Raw genomic sequence first — 24,165 nt, forward strand, 5'->3', positions numbered from 1 at the left:
TTACGTGTGTGTGTGTGTTTCTGTGATAGACCAATAGGTAGGTAATTTGTTGTTTGGCGGTGCGAGTTGTTCTCTTCGCGGACAACGATGTTTGTTTTGCTTTATTCTTCTACATTAAAATAAAACTTTTTTTCCTAACGAAATTCGATGCCCTTTTTTGCTGTGCCTTAAATGAGTGGAGTCCTTACTGTTAACGTTTTACTGTAACGTCTTCTTGGTGACGTATTTGTCAAGTGCTCAAAAAATGGGAGGAACTTATGAACCGAAATGAAAACGATAATTATGTGCGCGGATAGCACAATGACATCAGTCTTAACTGAGGAATTTGGTACCGTAGTATCTGTAACTTATAACGGTACACAGGTCCTTTGTTGACTGGGATGCCACCGGCATGTACGTTGCTTACCGCCTTTTTGGCCCCTTCTTTTAAGCCAGTACGTTCCCGTGCTATTTCTTCTCTGAGGTCTAGCTGCCTAAGGCTCGACAGGCCTAAACGGGGGCACCATTTTCGCCAAAGGGAAGCTGTTGAAAGCGTTACCTTACGAACACACGTCTTTTTTTTTTTTTTTCGTATGAAAAGGTGAGGCGATGGATACTGAAAAAAAAAAAAAAAACTGTATTACTGACTAAATTTAAAAATCTATGGTCGTGAGAACCTACATACCTGACCGCAGTGTCTATTCCTCAGATTTATGTTAAATAACATCAAAGCAGTAGACAAAAACTGTGTGTGTTGTAGGTTTTAAAAATCTTGTATTAGCCCTTTAACTCGATTTACCAGCATCAGGTACGTAAATGTTCGGATATCCAAAAAATATCGATTATGATGACAGGGACGTGATGATGCGGTGAGGACGTGTTTGCCTACCAAGCTTAAGGGTACGAGAGATGATCTGGTATTTCCAGAAACCAGGCGTGGGTGCGCTTCGTCTTGTTCAGCGAGCCAGCCGCCTAAACCAAATTTAAAACAGTTATTGTGAGTTAGACTAACTTAATGCCTGCCTCGGCTTCTCACATAGATACATCAACTTAGTACAGTTACTTAATCGTTTACTTATATTAGCCCTTTGGATATGTAGTGGCCCTAGTTTCTGTTCTTGTATGAAGCATTTTATAACCTTTCGGACGCAGTTTCGATGAATCAAGCGGCCGATTGTCATGGGCTTTGTCGTAACTTTAAACCCCAAACAACATCGCGTTTAGACGTTAAAAATTCAGAAATCGTTTCGAGGAATTCAAAGTTGGAACGTATTACTCATTTTATTGTCTATTAGTAACGCATTGTGTTGATTGTAGCTTTTAGCGCTCTACGATCGGGACTTTAGTACGTTGTGTAAGTAATCACTACGTCTGCAATAACGATCGATCTTCCAAGAAGCGAGTCCATACTGACACACACACGGTCATCATACTCCAACTACGCTCAAAGTTTTGCGCTGGTAAAGAGTGTTTTCGTCAAACCTGACAGCTATCTACCAATCTAGGACACCGACGCCTACCAGCTCCTGTTTAGCTATAACTGCGCAATAATCGAAAGGCGCTCTGCTTCTAATTGTCCACCGTCCCTTCCTTCTACCAACATTCGTTTTGGCTTGAATTAGTGCCGTACGCGTGCGTATGTAAATTCAAGGTTCACGAGAACAAATATTTGGCAGGAAAATTGTGTTGTACCCGTCGAAAGACACCCGGTCTATCAGTACCGTCAAACATAACAGCATTTACCGTCAAGCAACTTTGACCAGACAGGCGTCTTGGCATCAGGCCACACAGACAAATCATTTTCGAGTGTCAAAGTTGCGGATGCCTTGAGCTCGAACGCCTACTATATACATTACGCTACTGTATACTAAGTCTCGCTCTGCAGAGCCGAACTGCTGCCTGCGCTACGTCGAAAGAGCCACCGTTACAATAACAGCGGTAGTAGCAGCAGCAGCAGCAATCAGGACTGCGTCAAGACATTTTCTTTACGCACTGAATAAGTGCCTGGCTGACTGGGTCGGCCTGTCAGGGGGCTGTCGTTGTTATCGTCCTGGCCACTATTGAATCATAGTAGTCGTAGCGGTGAAATGCCAGTGAACTGGCAATGGCTGTTGCAGTAGAAGCTGTTCTGGTTGCCTCTGTGTTGTGGCAACTGCCATCACCGCGGCGGCAACCTCTTCGTAGTCTTCGACCGACCACCGAAAGCGTACGGTCTGCCCACGCTTGACCCGCGTGCAGCAGATTGAGAAAGCAGCGGCCAGGATCACTGATTCGTCTCTAGCCATCATCATCATCATCCGACAACCCTCATCTAATGGCTAGCCAGTTAGAGCGCTATAGCTGGCGCCGGAATCAATTCTCGCTCGTAACAGGACGTCGCTGGCGTCGATGTCGCATGCGGCATGTTAATGGCGTACTGCGGCACGAAAATGTGTGACGGCAAAAGGCCGTCGGGCCGCGACAGCGATTGGTATTATCATTATTATTTTTGTGTTGTTATTACTGCCATCGATGGTGACTGACTAAACTGCGTAGGCCGTATTTATGCTTAGCTCCACGTTATAAATAGGCCCCGCCAAGTGTCGGAAATAAACACTCGGGCTGGCGCGTGCTGTTTTGCGATAGATACGATTGTGCCGTAGACTTGCATCGGTGCACCTGTTGCCATTGGCAACCGAAGACCCATGCAGTATTATCGGCCATTCCGCTCGCATGTCCTCTATCAGCCACAGAACAGAATTGCAACAGAGTCGTATAGTATACGCGAATACCGGGATAGTCGCAAAAAACATGAGCAGCTATCGTATCGTATGAGATATGAATCATTTGACAGGGGTATTGCATGTGCACGTGTGAACGAGACAGAGTTAACGTTTAGAGGCAAATGAAATAGGCGCATGATGATATTATGATGTTTTCGACTGACGTTGACCCATTTGTTCGTCTGCTTAAATTTGAGGATTTCAGCTAACTGAAAAGGAGGTGTCTGGAAAAGGCATTGGGGGTCCTGTTTTCATCAGTTCACCATGCACAGCTCTGATGGGGATTCGGATAGTTCGGGTACGAGGTTCAACCTACGGCCGCGCTCTTTACGAAAACGTCTGAGCCAAGCTCAGAGCGTAGGTCCAAAAGAAAAAGCCCGTCCGGCTCCGCTGTCGAAGTACCGCCGAAAAACAGCCAACGCCCGCGAACGTTTCCGGATGCAGGAAATCAACGATGCTTTCGAGCGGTTAAAAAGCATGGTGCCCGGAGTACCGAACGAGGACGATTCGAAACAGCTGACGAAAATTACAACGCTTCGCCTTGCCATGAACTACATTAACGCGTTGAGCCGGGTACTGGCAGAGGCTGAAAGTGCGCACCCGTCCACCGAACGAATGGATCTGACCCTGGACGAACTGTATGGAGACATCCAGGAACTGATAGCTTCGGATGGCACCGAATTCGGTGGATACAGCGATGGTTCCATCTGATCAGAGGAATGAGACTCTATGCTAACGGGAAGAGCTGAATTCGAGGACTAATGTATACAAACAATCTGTCAGCGAACAGTATACACCGAGCCACAGGTATTGACGAGAAAAGCCGGAAAATGAATCAGTAAATCCAGAGCCATCGAGAAATATCCGTGTTCGCCAGAGAGACCGAACGTTGAGATTAACAAATGCATATATGTTGAAGGCGTGACAGCATTTAAAAGAAGTTGAATGCGAGAGTGAATTCATAGGTGCCATCTAGTGGATATAACTGTGTCTACTGCTAATCTAGTCGCTCGCTGCAAATCGCTCATATTTTTTTTTCGTAACTTCAATAACAACAAGTATTAGGTAGCAGGAAGAGACGAGTATGCCGAGACCCGTTTCCGTGTACGTCGTAACAATCGCCCTCCGGTGTCCAGGTAGAAGGAAATGGAAACGAATTTATACCCGAGGCGGGAATTGACCGTGCCAGTCAAATCGACCATGCAATAAAACTTTGGTCTGTGAAGCTTTAATGGAGAGCCGGGATTTGCCACATACACAAACGAAGAATGAAACGGCCATCCGGTTGCTCTATGTACATTTACCTGTAAAGGTGTAGGTATTACGGCGAAATCAGGACAGAGTCGGGAGTAGCAAAATTTCAAGGTAGCCACATTAGCAATAACAGTAGTAATAACGATGACAATAATGAGGCATTTATCTTAGGGGCATGTAAAATGCCAGCCCTTTGACAAATCCAAGGTGCACACCATTTTCTGTGCAATGTGCCAATATGATGAGTGCCTGGGCCTGCCAACACAAAGGACGTGCATCGGTTTCTATAAAAGGTTTTGTGACATAATCATACATTCGTAGTGCAATAGTAATATCTATGATAAGGTTGTATTGTCTTTCGTACGTGACCGCCAACAGATAGCATGTATATAGAAATATCTACTTTACAAATATCCTCATTCGAGCAAGCATGCGAACGCCAACAGTATACAGATAACATTAATATGTATGTTTACTATAATCAATAACTGTATTGATGTGAATAAAAAATATATATATATATTTGTATAAGACTTGTGCTTTTTAGTCGTACGTTATTATGAAGATTTTATTTTTCGAAGAAATGCCTTCAATTGGACTCTCAGCTGAATCGCCGTACGTTCACAGAATCAAACGCCAGAGTGATTCAGATAGCATGCCCCGTTCTTCGTAGTCTAGCCTTGGCCATTATTTGCGTATGACGAACCGGACCGCGCATGCCGGATCTCTGAAGTGTACAGCTTTATAACGTTTTCGAACTAATGAATACCGCTAGCCGCTTGCTCTGTGGTATCAGTTAGTAGAATCTAAATTTAATTAGGTTGATTTGTGACCAATTATTCACAAATGGCCTTTGCAGGCCTGCTTTAAGCGTCTGCACCCCGGAAAAGATCATCGTACGATGACTGCTGGCATACGGATTGTAGTGTAGGCAGCTTCTCACAAAGCCAAATCATTTTCATTATCGTTGGCCAGCAGCTTTCAGGTTTATAAAGGAATATTTCTTTATAACTGCAATGTTTTTTCTAATAAGATAAACTTGATCCCCTAGAAAATTTTCTTACGATGCTCTATATTCAGTGGATTTATGAAGGCATGGGGGTTAGGTTTTAGGATGGTCTGTAGTGTACGCTATCATATCAGAGACAACCAGGTACTACTCTAACGATACGATGTAATGTGCGCTTGCTATGAATCCGACGAGCTATTAAAAGACGACTGAAACTTATCTCGAAACTGTCTAGTTCATTCAGTTACTATCAGAGTAACGTCGAAACAAGCTAGGAAGTTCAGCCGGTAGTTGATTTAAGCCGCCATGGTCTCGACACGTATTGTGACATATAGGAGACGTTATCGGTTCCCTAGCGGACATCCGCCGGTAAGGCATAGTTTTCAAATATACCACGCCTTCTATTAACCTACGGATTTTCCGTATGGCCAGACACGGTCAGTGGGCAGCCAACCCTGTTAGTAAACCGTATAACAGTTGGCCTTCGCTTCAACCCCACACTGTTGGTCATTCGCCAGTAAGCTGGCTGCCATTTAGCAGCAACAAAAGATTAGTTACGACATGATTACTAGAAATTGTATAGTTGGTTCTGCCCGAAGTTAAACACTATCTATGTTGGCCTATTAGGATATAATAAGTATCTAGAGTTTATTATACAACCGATGCATTAAATCCATTTATCTTTTGTCTTAAGAGAGTTTTTGACATCTTCAACCGTTTCGGAGTTCGTCTAACGTTCCCATCTGCACAATTGACCCCTGAAGATTTCTCCTGCATCCTCGTCGTTCGAACACTTTTGCGAAAATACATTTAGTGTATTGAAAGTCTCACTTGCACTAGCCTATTGGCAGGGCCGAACCCACAAATGTTTTTTTCGACGTCTCAATTGAGTTCCCGAGCTGGGTTTTCAAGGCCCACAGGAGATTTTTTCGATCTACCTCTATATTGAATGTCCCTTCTTTATTAGTGTGTTGTGATGGTTGCCAGCGTTAGGTGACGCGTTGATTTGGAAGCAACATGAACAGCAAATTACAAAGAGAGTAACAGAAATAAAGAAAAAAAAAAGAAACCAAACAGGACAGTTTGAGAAAAAGGCAAAAGGCGCACCTCGAACCGTTATTGCTCGAGATGACACCCATACATTTGCCTGAGAACTGGGGGGAGCCATGAAGAAATAAACTTCAAATGCAGACGTCATAAAGCTGATCTGTAGTAAAATCGCATTAAAAGGCGGTCGATGCTGTTAATAACGCCGGATAGCGTCTTCGAACTCGCCCAGACGCTCTGCGTGATCGGCATATCAAAGCGCGTCGCAGTTGAAAAATTTGTTTCTAATGTGAGCGGTCAGCATGAAAAAATCACCCAATGATCTTCGGATCGCTCCGGGTACAATGGCCAAATGTTACATTTCACTGTCGACGCTTCAGGTTCGAAATAATCTCGGGAGTCGTATTAAGTCGAACGGAAATGAGCTGCAAAAATTATAGACATTTCGGTCAACACAAATCAACCTGTGTATATATCTAAATTAACTCAGTTGTTGGCTTAGATGTATAGAACATTTGTACGCGTAAACTTTGCAGACCTCAGTCGTTGGAATGATCTGTTCTTGTAATGCGTTTACTTTAACAGATTATTGTCGACAGTCCCGGAACATCTGCGCTGGGAAAGGTGTTATGAGCTTTTACGTCATGCTGTACCTATTTTTTCGCCTGCGCAAGCCAAGCAAGTCGATCTTCCCTATGACACATCCGTTCAATAACTTAGTGCAAGGACGTTAGCTAGTAGAGGCCTGTCCCACCTGGAAGTCGTCTAAGGCGTATGCTACTAGGCTGTAACTTCAACTTGTATGTATATCCAAGTGCAACATAAGTTCTGCAACGACAGCTCCATTCGTTGACACCTAAGTTGTCATAACTAGTTATTAAGTTTTAATATCGCGTACACTGTATTTTGGATAGGTTGAGATTCCAATACGCGAGGCAATCAATCGTTGATAGTGAAATCCTCTGTGTAGCGGGCCGATGGCGCACGAACTCTTAATGTATTCTGCAAGAACCTTTGCAGGTGGCGGCCTTTCGCAAGACACATATTGTGATACCTATATTTCCAGATTTGCCTCTTGCTAATTAATCATAGGTACTCATAGGCGATTTGAGAGCGCCTGCCTTGGACATACGAGTGACGCGTTGCGAGTTAGACAGACACAGTCAAGGTCATGAGGTAAATACAGGAATGGGCCCCTGGATGCACTCGAAACTACGCGATAATTGTGTCCAACGCTGTACCTACGTTTTCGAAGAAAAAAAAACCTAAAATTTGAAAATTTTGAAGTTTTATTATTATATTAAATCAATGAAATTTGCAGGGTTGCTCTATGTTAAGGCCACGTCGAAATATGTCCGTCGGCGTCAATCCATCTATTGGCTAATTTAATGGCAAGTTCACCCCATAAAAACAATTGAATTATAATTAAAATTTTGTTTATACGAGCTTGATTAAATTCGAAATTCATTCAAATCTTGGCAGTGCTCTATTCTATCGCAAACAGTCATAATCCGATGAGTTATGCTACGTTATTAAGTCACCTTGCCATAGCATCTGTTTGGCATTATCTGTCTGCCGGAGTTGTGTACAAAGCAGCGTGTCCTACTCACTGTTGGTAAATTAAACTCAATACTCGTGAGAAACCGATAGTGATGATAAAGGAAAACATTGTTTTCTGTAGTTATCAGACTCCGGCACTGCTTGATCGGATTTCAGCTTTTTAGTCGAGTTCGCCGTTGTGAGCTAAGGAGCTTTCAAGCGACACCTTCCTAATCCCCTCGGATCTCAGCACGGCAATAAAATGGCGATATATCGAATGATACCTTTGCTACGAATTAGCTCAGAGTGCGTAAAGCATGCTAAAATTAGATGAAACAGATTGTGCCAAATCGATAACTTTCAACAATGATCTCACTATTCCAGCAAAAAATAAGGATTCCTTCGCTCAGGCATCAGGCGATTTTGGGCCCGACCAGTTTCTTTATTGTGGAAAAGGTTCACATCGCTACGAAAAGTGTAAAAGAATAATGTGTTTTTATTTTTGCTTGGATGATCTTCGATTGTACTAGTATCTATCTAAATACTCTGGCATGTGAAGATTAGGAAATTGTCAAATAATGGCGAATTTTTTTTTTTTTTTTTTTTTTTTTTTTTTTTTTTTTACGAGTTCGCACGTTCGTAACAGTAAATTGCAGTATCTATATTTAATGTTCGTAAGAAGAAACTGGCTAAGATAAACAGCTATTTAACACTAAAAAAATGATTTTTATGTAGCTGCCAAAATATTTAGTATAAACCAGTCACTAACAGTCATAACCCGATTTTTTTAGTTGTTTTTAGGTAATTAGCCATTAGGTAAGGCCATTCTTTTTTAGTCTTATGAGCAATTGGTGCTCCTTTATTAATAGCCATATTAGCTAATGCATTTTATACAACAAATGTATGAAAAGTTAGATTAAATTAAATAAAAAAATCAGTGCCGAAGAGATAGACAGTGGGAGCCGCATGTAAGTGAGCTCAGGTTCGAACCTTAAATGTTGTCCTAAAATAAGTACAGAGTACAACTTCGCTAGCTATGCGAACGTGATCACCATTCCCATCCGCCATTTCTGCAGGTCGGCTCACGGGACGAGGTTGGACCCCTATTCAGAGCAAAAGTTAGAATCTTTATATAGGTCATTAGCACCAAGTGTAATAAGAATCATTATTTTTACTAAGCTGATTCCTCGCTCACACCACAGAGATACCCTTGCTAAAAATTAGCGTGCTAAAAGACCTACGCTTGTCATAACGGTGATTCTACGTGCTAAATGCTACATATTCCAGACATTTTGGTAAAGTTCTGCCAACAAAAATAAGTTGAAGCTTCAAACTTGTTCAATGTTTGAAGTGTTTAGCTTTTCAATATTTTCATTAATGTAAGTAAGTAGTCTACAGTCCGTATATATTAAATCAGCTTTTTTGTTTTACAACTTTCCCTACAAGATAATGTCCCTAAGACTAATGCTGTTTGTATCGATAGTTTCTTACTTCGACACGTTTCGACATTGTCTCTGCGATCGCACCAGCAGCGCCATGATCACTTTGTGAGTCACTCACTCGTTATCACTGACTTTATAGCATTTAGTTACTATATGCTACTACTACTACTACTATTGAGCGAAATACTATGGCCTTCAGACATTTCGCCTTCCTTATGACTATTATTATCACCGCCTGCTGGCGTAGCCGTCATTAGTAGTGCGAGCAAGTTCTTCGTCTGCGTGATACACACTGGTAACACAGTCGTTGTTAGTATGAACTACAAAACACTGTATCTCATTGGGATCGTAATCAAGCATTAGCCGCTAGATCGTCAGTGCCATATTTATTTTTAGTTACCATCTATCAGGGCGACCTCTTGCGCCTCTATCTGCTACTATTGCCAAACTGGCGTTTCTCATGTGACCGATTCTGACGACGATAATGGCAACGGTCTCGATGATGGCCATCGTTCGTAACTGACGAACTAGCTAATGGCCGCTTCGTTGCTTAACGAGGCTTGCCGATCGCGCCTCCCTTGTTTCACTTCAGCTTGCTTGATACGACCAGCATTGGCTGTATTAATCGACTGACCAAGCGTTGCCGAGTTTTTCCAAGAAGCGTCTGCGAGAAAAGCGACAAGAACTGGCTGGTTGACCATATTTGGCATTTTGGGGTCAGTCCCCTGCCAGACCCCCCAGCCGCTCTTCTTCCGTCGTGCCGTAGCTCAGTTTCGTCATCGATTTCATTCATTCGCGCGCCTGTGAATGGTATGGCCGTTTGTTGCTATTCCAGTATCGACTGTGACTTTGACGACTCTTGTTGTCTGCGCAGCTATGCTGCAGCCGGTGACACTGCTGTTGTTATTGCTGATGATGTTACTACGTGAGATTACTACGACTGCTACGTTCATTGAAGGAGCAAAGCAGAAACTTTATCAAATACGGAAAATATACACAAAAGCCATTCAATGGTACGACGGCCAGCGAAGGACGAGTGAATATAGGGGCGAGCTCGTCAGTGGCAGCGGCATCGGCTGCTTGCCGAATCAGTGGCTGGAGCCAACTTCAACGATCACCACCGCGTCCGAAATGGGCTACAGCTGGAATCACCAGCGGCAGCAGAGAGCAGCGCTTATTTCTACCGACACAAGTAACGCTGCTATAAGAAGCAGCGGAAGCCGTTGAACCGGTTCCTGTTGCTGGGAATGGAGGTGTTCAACGAGAAGGGATGTCAGTACGAATCGTAGAGACTGGGTCGAAACAAGCTTAATATTAAGAAGGAAAGGGAGCTGGACCAACAGCTTGGCGTCGACAAGCGCCGAACGCGACTTCCCGAAGGCGGTGGCCATGCGTACAAAGCACACGGTAGCGATGGCAATTATTATCGTGATGAGGACAAAAATGAAAGCCGTTAATGGGAGTGGAAGTGAACGCGCAGAGTTGTGAAAGTCGGCACTTGTACTGCTACTGTTACAAACATTTGTGCTGTTCTATGTTCATTATGCATACTTCTTCGTCGTAAAACGATCGTGAGTTCTGCTCTTCAATGAAGGACAGGTGCGGTGCTCGAATAATCAAGATCGTCTCGATCTCTTGTAGCAGTATAGTAATTACTGCTACTGAATAATAACAAAGGTTGCTTGCTACATATCTATGTTTTTAGCGGCTCCAAGTCCTGCTTTCATGTACATTTCAATTTTGTTTATATATGATACGATCCTACACCATTGATGCTATTAGCTCCTTGAAAATATGGTAGGATGTGACACCGCAAATCTGATACTTGATAACTATTTTTTCCTATGTAGCTTCTCTTAAAGAATGCTATTAGATGTGACTATGGGAAAAATGTAGGCAAGAATTTATAATATACAGATGTCTTGCCGTTCGCGCTTTTCTTTAATGTTTATGTCCAAATTCAATCCGACATGTTTTTCCTCTTCATTAGCGTTGTAATGAACAATTCGAATATTTTGCCCGCTTGTGCTATTTACCAGGATTCGATCAAAGTCCATAATTGACTCGGTACCCGAAACGTTGTCCGACCTGCTGGCCTGAACGACCGTATTCACGTGCATATCAGAAACAACGAGAACTAAAAGTAACGCTTAGTAAAAGTCGGCCAAAGGCCTACTCGGTCAATGCACGTCGTTAAGGGGCCGGCTGGCGTATACGTCTCGGTTATAAGGTCCACGCGTCCGCTAAAGACTTTCACTTTATTGGCGCTTGTTATTAACGAATCTATTTATCTGGATTCGATCAAAGTCTATAATTCTTAACGCAGTTTTTAAACACTGTCGGAGTTTTTTTCTCTGTTGTCATTGATCTTTTCGCAAAACCTTCTCCAATCCATTGGTTGTGCTAATCAAAGGCAGTGTTCTATTATACCCCTTTGACCCAGCCGGGTTTATTAGGCCCTCTATGGGCTCTACATAATAAAAGCCAGGTAATCTATATAACGCCCAAAGCACGCGACGCAGCTCAGATTCTATTCTATCCATTCCCATGTACACAGAAAACGATACGACGCAGTTCTCTGTACATTGTACGACCGCCCGACCGACCGTCCGTCCATAAGCGCTCCTGGGAAGCAGCGTCTTTATCTGATCATAAGAGGAAACTCACCATTTTTGTTTGCTTGCGTTCGTGTCCTGCCTCAGCAATTTGCTAGACAAGTCTCCCGAACGAGTGTGGCTTTAACGCGCCGCTAGACGCGTTCATACATGGAGTACTTGTTCAGTTGGTCTGTCCATTGCATCCAGTGGTTTACCCAGCTCTCCGCTAGACTCTATACGTTTGTCTTGATTATTTTTCATTTGCCGAGCAGAAAACGTCTGCAGTGGCGCCATTCGTTGTCGCGTCTACTATTCGATGTTGTTGAGAGAGCTACTGATTTTGGCAGGCCGATGGCGTGACGCTGGGACGAATTGTGAGCGTGGGCGGTACGGGCGTCTACAAAAAAACTCCCTTCCAGAGAGAGTACACGAGAAAGACTTGACATCAAACAACTCGATGTGAGCCAAGCAGTTCAGATCGCAGCTTTTGCTCAATAAACGGTGCCCAAAACCAACCGGTGTCAGCAATTTAACGCGGATAACTTCCATGCGCGCGTCTTGTTACATTGGTATCGCATTGAAAAGGACCACTCCATAAGTTGTGATATAGAACAAGATAAGCAGTGTTTCGCTAGAAGCCAGCTTCATTGGGACTCGTTTGTAAAAAAAGAAAAAAAAGTGGGGCATTTGTTTGAATATGAATCATTTCATGGCTGCGCTGTGCCATGACAATGTAGCTCAGTTTACCGGCAAGCTAAAAAACGGTAACGAATCTTTTTTCAAAAAGTCCTCCAATTTCTAAGTAACTTGCCATGTCTGTTAAACGGATTTATCCCACGAGGCAGACATAGTAACAGGTCGAAACAACTGTGCTGTGTACCTTTGAGAATGAAAAAGAAAAACCGTACCTGCCTGCTGGTAAAAGTCTCTACGATGGTAGAGTATAGTTGATTCGTTAAAAGCCTCAATGTTAGGCCGTTTTCATCGAGCAGTCATACAAACAAATACATTTTTTCGGAATCAGTTGAAAAGAAAACTATCTCAACTAAATCCTAAACACACCCATGCTATAAACAAAATACTCAAAATATTCGTTGGCCTAATGACCGAATAAAAGATCCATGACGGATCGTTTAGGACAATTTAAAGCTATTAAGGAACACATAAATTATCGTATTGCGACCGAAGAGTCTTGTTCAGTTTTTGACTTATTGCGGTGAGAAAGTAGCTCATAATTAGTGCCGAGTGTTCTTACTTTTTTTTTTCAGTGAACGAAACACGTATATCGGTATGTGTCTAGGTGCTATAATAATCCGATATCTAAATGCTCATAGCTTACCATTCGATATTTCCCTTAAACATTGCTTCAGTTAGGAATCTTATTACGCTACATATTTCTTTTATTTCTAATAGCCCGAAGTTACCTGTAATAGGCAAGTTTTTTTTTCGCGGTGACACACATCCGCATTCGATGTTGACCTATTTTGATTTTGGTATATGACCTCTTTAGATTGGTTTGTAAAATATAAACACGTGTAAATTACTCTCGGTGATCGATCAGAATTTTTAAAAAATAAAAGACTATTCTATAGTTGGGAAACTTTATGGAAGCACACCTTTGTAAAGAATGGCCTTTTGCATATCTTCTCAAATGAAATCTTTTTCGTAGCTATAGCCGTTAGGTTATTGCCCCGCGCACTTTCTTCGTAATGACTTGTCACCCCTAATATCCTGTGTCTCTGTGATGAATTATTTCTTCCATGTTACATCAACGTAGATCCTTCTATTCAAGACACAAGCCCTCTCTGATTTAAATACGTACCTTAATCCAACCGTCTCAAATCCTTGTTTTTGTTGACCATCACACAGTTAGTAGCTACTGGGAACCACATCTTATCAGGCATTGTAGGTTATGGGTTATAGTTAGGCACGGATCAGCTATAAGGTTAGGTAGAGATACTATACGTACTGGTATCTGTTGATAAAGTATTCTCTTAGTAGATAATAACAACCGCATCTTAGATTTCCTTAGCCACTGCGTTGAACGTCTTTACCACGTCTAGTTTTTAATTTAGGGAACTATTTCGATGTCACATCTGAGTCACACACGTTGAGAGGTCTATTGGTAATGAAATCACTAGTTCTAAGTTACTATATTTGAAGCGGACTAATTTTATACCTTTTCGACCGATTTTTAACTTCCTTTCTAACAGTGCGGAAGCCTACATTTCGGAAACATTTCGTTTATAGCTGTCACTTATCAGCCAGCTATGAACTTCCTGGCGGTTGAGCAAGATAGTTGAAAATCCATCTTCTGACCTGCTCAACTTTCGAAAACTGTTTCGCTGTAAAAAGATTTTAAATGTATGTAAATGGGCAACATTCTGAAAAAACAATTTTTTTGAAGAAGGCGATTGATACTTTCGTAGGGGAAAACTTATTGTTGAGGAAACTTCTTGGAAGCTGAAAGATGCTCTCTTACAACCTTAGATCCCCAAATGTTGACTATATATATATATATATATATATATATATATATATCATGCAACAAAATCACTTCACAACTTTCTTGATCGCTAAAGGAAATCTTCTTTTTAACTGAACTGCTGAGACCAGTCAGTGACGTCTGCGTTACCGGTTTGGCGAAGTCTTAGAGGCCCGAAATAGATTACCCTATTTATGTTCTATCAAACACACAAAAATGCCCTTTTCCATGATACTATCTTCATGACTATCGTCAAGCCATGATTACCCAATCCGCCTGGGATTGGAATCGAGAGCTTTTTCTCATCGCCAATAGTGATTCAATACAATTTTTCTTAACTGACTTGATGAGACGAGTGCAGTGCTCGTTCGTTCAGGTGACAGGAAACCTGTGTGTTCCTGCCTTATCTATTTTTCCCCATTATGCGCAGATGATTCAAAATCGTTTGTTAAGTAAGTTAAGTTGTTCAGGTAAGTTAAACTGCGTACAAATTGCTCTCTGAGCTTAACCGGGGTTTTCGCGCCAGCAAAGCATGAAATCCTGCATTCTAAGGCGTTCCGGTACGGCGTTCCAGCTGTGATCAATCATAATTCAATGAAAAATGTTCATCACGAAATCTAACAAGCCATTTCATCACGGTTACAACGAACATTGAGTTATCAGCCGGAATTAAGTTCTAGAAAAAAAAAAAACAAACTTTATTTGAATGCCTATCGTGTTACCTCTAGGTACTTCTTTCTAAAGGCAAGCTTCGAAACTGTCATCGTTTAGATCAAGGATTTACTTGTTGACCTGTATGATAAACACTGCCTGTTGTCCCTCTCCTCGGTCGTATTATTGTTATTACCATTTTCTTTATTATGTTTATTAGCAACTAGTAAATTTAAGTTATGAGCTTCTAGGAGAATGTATTATACGTTCGGGCTTAATTATTCATCATTTATCAAGACACTTTACCCTTCGAGACATTTTAGTCTCTACTTACTATTCTTGATATCTCTGATTGACTGATTCAGTCGTTCTCTTGCGATTTTTCTCGATTATCCTCGTAAGCATTTACCTGTTCGTTGTCTATAGAGGCAATAAAATTACCAGCTTCAATCGTCTGTCCAGTTCAAACTTCATGATATCGTGCATATTCGTCCATACGCATGCCAAATTAAATAAAAGGCGATCACATTGATACAACCAGCACCTCTATCTCATGATAGGTGAACCTATGGAACGGCTATTTCAATCCAACAAAATACGAAAATATTCAGACCCAGACTGTGATCGTTTGCGTGCTTCGCCGAGGGCGGTGGGGATTACCTAACTGTGGGGGTGTTAGTGGGAGTGGAGGCGGTGATAAAGCCATCATACACCGAAATCGTCTGCTAACGTCGACTGCTCGCTTTCGATGTTAGGAGCCGGGTCGGACAGGTCAGTCGCAAACCGAGTGATTGTCCTCGCCATGGCGATCACCTGCGACATGGCCGTGTTATAGATCTGACGTTCACCGCTGTTGGCGGGTTGTTGTTTCTCGACCACCGCTGTGGTGGGTCTCGGCAGACGATCGATTCGGCGGTCGATCGAATTCGACAAAACGCTTAAAATGCGTCGTGAGGCGTGAGTCGATCACATCAAATCGATTCGCTTCCGTTACCGCCGCGATTGTTGCCTATGCTGCTGCTGCTGCTGTAGTTGTTGATGTACTCCAGCCTAACAATCATCGAGAGTACTAAAACACAAACACGATAAACGGGCACCTAAAAGGACACACATTCTGACAAAATTATAAATCGTATATATGCAGATTGGTCTGATGACGTTCCCGCTAGAAATAGAGTACTGATAAAAGGGGGAAATAAAGATGATTGAGGAAAAATCGATCAGAGAAATATCAATTTGGTTACCCGTGGGAAGTAGGCCAAATGTATTGATTTATCCTCCATTGAAGGACGTTGGGACAGGTGTCACGAATAGATGATGCTATGAAAAACGGAACTGGTATTCTTTAAAGTGACCTAATTAAAGAGATTTGAAAAAAATATTTTGTTTGATAGCACGGGCCCTTGTTCTCAGGCGATCATCAAAAAAATACGACCAACTAAACCGTTCCTTTTATATATTTTTCTTTAGCATGCTATTAGCTAGCCCTAACGATACAAATCGAGGTATATTATATGTGCTGGTCTTCGGTTAGTTTCTTATACTTATTAGCACCGTTAATTATAGTGTTTGTTCCGTCTTACCCAATGTATCAGTTTATGAACTTAGCCTTGATTCGACAAATTTGTCTTTTCAGTTTTCTTAGGAGGTTCAGTGCATGATAAATGTTATGTTAGGTTGAAGGAATGGGCAGGAGGATTGCGAACTTACCCTGCCTATGCCGTTTGTTTAGTGGCAATGGAAATCGTAGGACCGAAGGGATAAGGATAAGGAGTGCTTGCATCGCACTTTTTGTCTGTCAGGCAAAGCGATTTTGAAGAAAGCGCCCGACACCCAAACAGTATCCACTCCCATTCATTTAACTCTGGACACGCCCGAAATTTAAACAGTAGAGTTGACTGCGGACATTACGTGAGTGATCAGCAGATAAGAAGCTCTGTATACTGCTTATACGCCGCATTGCTAAGCTGTTTACTCGCCTTAATATCTGAGTATCAGGTAATGTTCTGTGTCGTTAACATGAAGCAAAGAGCACGGAAACAATTGTCGATCGATTATTTCTAAAGGAAAACGAAAAATTCCCTTAGAACAGTCAACATATACAGATACCTATGACTATGCCAGAAGGGAATTTCGTTAGTAGCTTCTATCATTGGGGACGAATCAATCTTTCCAGCGTGTTATTCTTTTTTCTGTTCCACTGATGTCCGATTTTCGTGCACACCTGAAGGTTGCCGCGACAGGAAACAACGCCCGGTTCTTCGAAACGCAACGTCATCGAGTGATTACTGCAATTAAACTGTCGCCGCTCGTTCAAATTTCGGTCGTTCATGCGCCGGGAACAAAATAAGTGTCAGGCGCTCTGTAAAGGCAGTAACTTAAGCTGACATTTTTGGTACCATTCAGAAGCCATCATTCAGACACGTATACAGAGGCGCCCGTACAAACATGTCCGCCATTAAAAATCAAATGTAACGGGAGACAGGTGAAACGTGAAATGGGCCCAATTGCCTTCCGAATCAATTGCCAAGTTAGCTGGTTGGTTAACTTTGGCAATGTCGATCCATACGTCCCATAGTTATCTCGGGACGGTAGCGCACCCAAACGGCTCTAATCGTTCATTCAGATCTGCTCGTTCGCCTCGAATAGCGGCAGTGAAGCACGGTATGATGTCAGCAGGCCACCGCCCCTTAATCAAAATCGAAAGTCCATAACCACGATGACGGTGCAATGCCGATTGTTGTTAGCGATTAATATAACCACTAGGGAATTTCTACAACATACACAGAGGGAAACGAAAGACAACGCAGCTGGCCTACTGTTAACGTTAAGCAAGTTAATATTATAGAAACAAAAAAAAAAAAAAAAACTTAAGGAGAACTCAGCGTATTCACTCACTCGAAACAATTTGATGGATATCCCCTTGCTTGTAAGTACACGTTGGTTCACACACGCCAGACACTTTTCACATTGACCTCAGGTACACGAATCGTCCGTACTAAAAGTATTGAATTGATCTCATCGGATCGCAGCTAACGGTCTTCGGTCAAGAATAAAATCGAAATGATGAAAAAAAAAACGTGAAATGCCCGTAGAGAATATGTGGTCGAACTTCTGTCGTACGCTCTGCGCATCAATTTTGATGTTATGGGCTGAAATGATTGCGTAAGATGGCGTTCTGGTGACTCGACTCTCTAGCGCAAACTTCTCGTTGTCGTTGTCCTTCACTAGACAGTCTTGTAGAGCGAACGAAGGTATAGTATGCGTTGGAACTCCATGCCTTTTATGGATTCACTCTATTTATAGATATAATCACTGCGGCGCGAGTGCTGATACACAAACATGCGCTGTTAGGTACGTGTTCGTTCGTTTGTTTGTTAGACCTTGTGTTACAGGGAATCTGGACTGATGTAGCTGTCCTTGAGTGATTATTGTGTATACTACGTGAGCCAAACTACATGATTGATCGGTAACTAGGTAGAGGCGGAGCTGGACGCAGAGACGGTGGCAAAAGCATGCTCGACGACTGCTAGGTACTGTTGCTCTTGTTTGCTACCAAACTGACATAATTTGATCTTCTGAAGTTGTTGTTGATATAACTAAGGTGGTTCTGCATGACTTACTTGGTTTTAAATCAGTGAACTGTATTGGCTACATGTTCTTCAAGCATATCCATGCGTAGCTCTCGAACACCGATACTGATCATCGAAACTTTATCATTACATAATATATTTTTTATTTAATCACACCTGTCGTGTAGTATTTGTCATTGATGAGGCTTGGACCAGCAACGTTTGACCCTTCCAGGCAGAAGTTCAGTCATACGTACCGCTGGGCTTACTAGGGCTTTGTCTAGGCTAATAAACAACGAACCACAAGATGACTAATAGAAAGGATAGTTCCCAGTTTTTCTTTTATTTGAATCAATAACGCAACGATCAATACGCTCTGTCATAATTAACCCATTTTATTTTACCAATCGCAAGTTATATTTATGCATGCCCTCAAGCTAAACACAATTCGCGGAGTTCTCGCTCAATCGAGATCTAAGTAAGTCAGCTATACCAACAAGACGATGTTGTACCGACTAAATAAGAAATGTTCGGCATCCGAATCGATTCATCTCCTGTCTGATCGTGCTTATACTCATTCAATGTTTGTTGTGAGTTAATTTTTCAACAAGATCATCATCAAGCACTTTTTTTGGTTATCTGAACTTTAATTTCTTGAAGAAAAATACTATCGATGCTCGTCGTAATAACAACCATAGATGGCTTGACAACACCATCGATATTTTGCCTCCTTTTCCCCACTAAATCAGCTAGGCCCTCTGAGGTTTCGTAGGCGGCGGTAGGGGAGACATTTCTTCACTATGGCCTTTCTGATTCGTTCCGACGTGTGTGACAAGTACAAATGCCCCATTTTCCGTTGCTGATATCTTCATTACGAAGGAGGGAGGAGGTAACCAGCCCTGAAGACGAAAGATACGGCAGCGGCGACAAGACACAAATAGAGAAAAAAAAAACCTCAGTAATGTATCGCGTCGCAGGAATGTCCGTGAAGTTACGTTTCTACACATTGTCGACAATCGGACCACAGACTCTTACGCTCAGGAGGTCGATGTACAAAGCGTTTTCCCGCGGTCAAATCACAGAGAGTGATGGCATTGTTTTGCGTAGATTGATAAAACCTGGAGAGTAAAGTGAGGTTCTTATTTATTCTTCTGTACCATTACGAGATGGAAGCTTCGTATCGTTTCAAATCTTAGCATTTCGACCGTTGATATTGAAAGACTAAATATACGTAGATCTTAGTACACAAGCAGTTACTACTATTTTCGAAGATACTAAAAAAATGTTAAATTGATTAGTCTACTAGTAGTCAGCTGTTTTTAATCTTGGCTTGTATTGGTAATATATTATAGTAGGTTTCTTAAATGAGCTCGGTGTCCATATATATATATATATATAGGAACGAGTAATGAATATTGTTACTGGGATCAATATGGTTGTTCGTCGAATATTATAAAACGAGCCCTCCGCACGTTTATACCTGTTTCTATAAGTTGGCTCAGTAACTAAGAATGTAATTTAGGTTATTCTCTAATGTATCTAATAAAATTCAATAACTCGGACTTCGTCAGTCACCGGCTACAAGCATAAAAAGCCGGTGCCCAAATAACTAACTGTAAGAGAACCGCCTCGGTCCTCTACCAAGACAAAGCCCACTTCCGTTAAAACTAACCTTCACCAATAAAGATTGTAGCCAGTAGAAAATATCTTAATTTCAACATTCATTGATCCACCGCAGTTAAAATAAATAACCTACAGCTTTTTAAAGTTCCCTTGTCTTACCCACTGTCCGGATTTCCCCGTCAAGCAGTACACATATAAACGTGCCGCGCTCCTTCTGGCTGTCAGTATACGCTCCAATCAAGCGTTCGACGCCGCCAGGTCGCACCGGATACGATTCCCAGTCTACAGCCGAAAACCACTTCGGCACAAATTTCTGTTGTCGCCCTGCCCGCCCGACGCTTTTGCGGTAACTTACCTTACATACATGCATACACATACGCGTTCAGAAAACAAAAGTTAAACAATAAACAATAAAGGAACGTCAGCAAATTCGCTATGGCTAACGCAAAGGTCGCGCGTATGGAATACGTACCATTCAATGGACATTATTCACCACCCGATGATCGTCATATACTGTTTACATTCTATTCACTCAAATCGACTAACTCACAAAAAAGATCACTAAAATGAACCGCGGGTAGCTTGAGCCAACCGAGCGTCGTTCATAGCCTTCTTCAACTTCATTCTATAACTATTCGTCGTCTCAGCAAAGACTAAAACAATTTAAGAACAGTTTCATCTTATTTTTGCCCAATTGCCGAGCAGTGAAGACCAGGTTTTTGGGAGTGCAACAAGAGCTCCCGCGAAAACCGCAAAGAGACCAGACGAAACAGCGAAAGAACGGCGTTTCCTGCTGGTGCTCACTTGGGATGCTCCCGGTGCATTGCTCCGAAATAGCGGCGTCGCTGGCTCTGCTTCGGATCCCGAAAACCGTCAGCGAGCTTCTGAGCGCAAGAACATCAAATCGTCGGATCTACGCCCCCGCCGGCGCCAATGACGCGATCCTCGTGGGTCCACGTGCGGAGCCATGCACCCCACCGGTCTTCGTTGACGTTGAAATCAACTTTGTTGTGGTAGATTGCACGAGTATCATACTGTCAACGGTATCATACGAACTGTCTACGGCATGGTACTGCGTTCTGTCCAAAGAAAGAAAGCCACAGTAACGAACGGCGATACCTGAACTACGACATAGAAATCGTTTTTCTCCTTTGTCCTGTTTTTTCGTGCCTACTTCGTGAATTTGTTCATCATGAAAATTCGTTCAAACCGGGGACCAATTTGCTATCGTCGGAGGCAGGGGCCGTTGTGTCACTGCACAGAACAGTATAAGAACATAACGTTTCGATATAACCGGCGGAATAAAGGGATAGAAGCTAATACCGAACTGCCGAAACAGTGAAGTCAGCGAGGTTCGATAATCGTGTGACAAAAAATAAAGAAAAGGGTCGTAATACTGGAAATAGCGAAGATGACTAGCTACACCGTATCACTGGTTGTTGATAGGTTACGTTTGGACACGGAAGGCAAACAGAACAAACGGACTATTTTTAGCATGACACAGCAGCAGTGCCAATATAGTAATGTGTCCTGCACGTACGCCATTAAACAACGAGATGTTTGACTCGGCTTTAAATATTTTCAGGAGAAATGCGTACGTTAACCCTTAATTCAGTAAAGCATTTTAACATCTTATTGTACTCTTATGTTGCGTTCAAATATAGAAGTTTAACAAATGTTTTTTACGATGATTGATTTTATCGGTTTCGTGTATAACGAGCAACGTAATAACTCGTCGATTACTAAACTCTACTCCTGAATTAAGTACCTTGCCTGAGTTGTATCGTGGCATGATGGCCTGTCTGGGTATATTAATCGCCAAATTTTCACTGAATTCGCTAAATTAACCCCGCACACCTTCCAAAAAAGGCCAACCACAATTTGACATTAAAAATAATAAAGGTCAACAATTCGTTATGGTCCTGTTCCTAATATTTATAACGGATAGTGGAGTATATGATAAGCTAGCTGGCTAGCGACGTCTGATATTCCCCGAGCACTTTACCTAAAGAGGTTACTCTTAAATGGCCTCCAACGTCAACTCCCCGTCTAAACCCACGTAGCAGTGTCACAGATAGGCGAAGTCCGATCGCCTCGACTGTGTTGACAACGACTTTTAAACAATGGAAGTAGCAAATCTGTTATTATCGGTCTGCAATGAGTAATAGTGTAAATGCTCGTTCGTCTGAGTCCGGATCGTGGGCGTTCATGTATCATGTAACAGTATCATAATAAGAGTGCGCGTGTCCTGTTGAGTCGGGTCAGGGAACGCGTGGTAGTGATTTTATTGTCAACTTTGTTGCCTTGTTACTACTACTGGAGCTGTTGAATGAAAGTGGATGTGTCATCGGTGAGCTGCCATTCACCGTCTCGCCCTTCAAGATCGTTGGATAGAACGATGGACAAAACAAATCGTCCGCTGCACAATCGACAAACGATATTCGATGCTGGTGTCTGCGTACGTGCGTACGTTTCTGTGTTTTGTGTCTCGATGACTGGTACGATGAGGCACAAGCTGCCTTCTCGTCGTAGATTGATCAGCCCCCGGAATACGACCGGTATACTACATTATTAGTATATCACAGCAAAATATATATAGTATTACAGTGAAGATGGACGTGGCAAAACGTGGGCCTGTTTTCCGATCTGAATATCGTCGTAATTCAATGAAACGAAACTGGCTGAACCGTCTCATAGCGGGTAATTGGACTGTCGCCGGAAACGCAGTCGTGTTTTCGACAAATGCGTCATCGCGTGCTGGATTTAGATAAGGAATTTTTAGAGTGCTTTTAAAAATTAATTTAGCATTTGCTTTAGTATGAGAAATTCAGCACAAAAAATACAGTTGTTTTTGCTGTAGAGATATTAAATCACGAAACTGATGATTTTTGACATTGTTTGATAACAATAACCTTCTTTCACCCAAGTTCTGTGCTAAGTATTATTAGAATGACCTTTAATTTAGCTCACCGGCTAAGTAGCTAATAAGATCACCGGCTCTGATGTTGTTTTCAAAATTATAGTTTGGTATACGAGTTCTGTAGTAACGTTATTGAATATGTTCTAGCTGTTAATATAGTACCATCTGGACACCCGGCGATATGTAAAAAGTATTTACTGTCAATATATGTTCATACCGAATTTCGAAAATTAGCAGAGTAACCGAAAACGGGTAGAAGAAGCAACTGAGCGCGGCGATAGGCCAATGCCAATAATTTTAGGTGGCAAAAAATAGGCTAATTTTAGCTCGGCTGGGTAAACCTACTTTAAATTTCATTTTACATGTTGGCACGCTTATATTAGCTAGAGTACGGCGTGTCCGTGTCAGGTAATAAAGATTAAAGTCTATTTTGCCTTGAAATACGATATACAGAAAATTATGTAAATTTATATATTTTTTACAATTGCACGTAGCTATTAGACCGCTTAGGTAGACCGCAAATAGCTAACCAGCGTCGAATGCTCCAGATGCCCTAAACCGTTTCAGATGTTCGTCTGCGTGGCAAACCGTGAAAAATATAATTTTTTTTTGAAAAATGTAACTTTGCGTCCATTGTATAGAGGTCGGAAATTGACAACCGTTCAATTGTTTCTTCTGTACTCTCAAAACTGCCCAAAAAGGTTCTTTTGTCCCGGTTGATACTAGAACCAATTCTTCCCAGACATATTTTTACGTCAAGCTAATCTTACATGAAAAGGCATGCCTGGACCCTTTCTCGAGAAGGCTGGCGCTAGCAAAAAAGACAACTTAGCCCAATTCAATCGAGATAGCTATTGGGAAGGAAGGCTTATAATTTTCTTCATTTTGAAAATAGTTTACTCTATTTCACTTGAAATCCAATAAGAATAATAGCAATAATAGCGAGACTATTTAGAAGAGGCTTCAACACAAATTTCACTAAGGTCATTAGCTATATGTCCAGCTTCCTCCACGGTTCCCGACAGTATCTTATTAGACAACTAGTTCTCCCGTGACACCCTGTCATCCTAGGTACGTGATACAGTTACGCGCACAGCAAGTGCAACGGTAGCTTTTTTGTCAAGCATATGACCATCTTTCTTCTTATTATCTTATATATAACATGGGATACGCGAGGGGCAAAGGTTTTTCGCGCGTGTGAGCGAAACTGCTGCTGGCTGGACACCACATACGCATATCCTTCGGCAAGCGCACAACAAGCAATAACCACAATCACTGGTAGCCC

At 42.1% G+C, this 24,165-nt stretch overlaps 1 protein-coding gene across 9 annotated transcripts in view; it reads left to right on the forward strand.

Annotated features, from left to right (window-relative positions):
• The window catches only part of LOC111249583 (transcription factor atoh7-like), a 60,951-nt gene that overhangs the window by 375 nt on the left and 36,411 nt on the right, over positions 1-24,165 (forward strand). The window contains exon 2 of one of the 9 annotated variants that reach the window (XM_022803601.2): positions 2,939-4,526. The exons of 7 other annotated variants lie outside the window; for them this stretch is intronic. In XM_022803601.2, coding sequence (XP_022659336.1) covers positions 3,006-3,452 — 447 coding nt within the window. In that variant the 5' untranslated portion in view covers positions 2,939-3,005 and the 3' untranslated portion in view covers positions 3,453-4,526. Of the gene's footprint in view, positions 1-2,938; positions 4,527-24,165 lie in introns of those variants that run through there. One more of the 9 variants, XM_022803603.2, reaches the window with a different exon arrangement.

Source organism: Varroa destructor, unplaced genomic scaffold, assembly GCF_002443255.2.
Source record: "Varroa destructor unplaced genomic scaffold, Vdes_3.0 BEIS01000004.1, whole genome shotgun sequence".
Taxonomy (NCBI): domain Eukaryota; kingdom Metazoa; phylum Arthropoda; class Arachnida; order Mesostigmata; family Varroidae; genus Varroa; species Varroa destructor.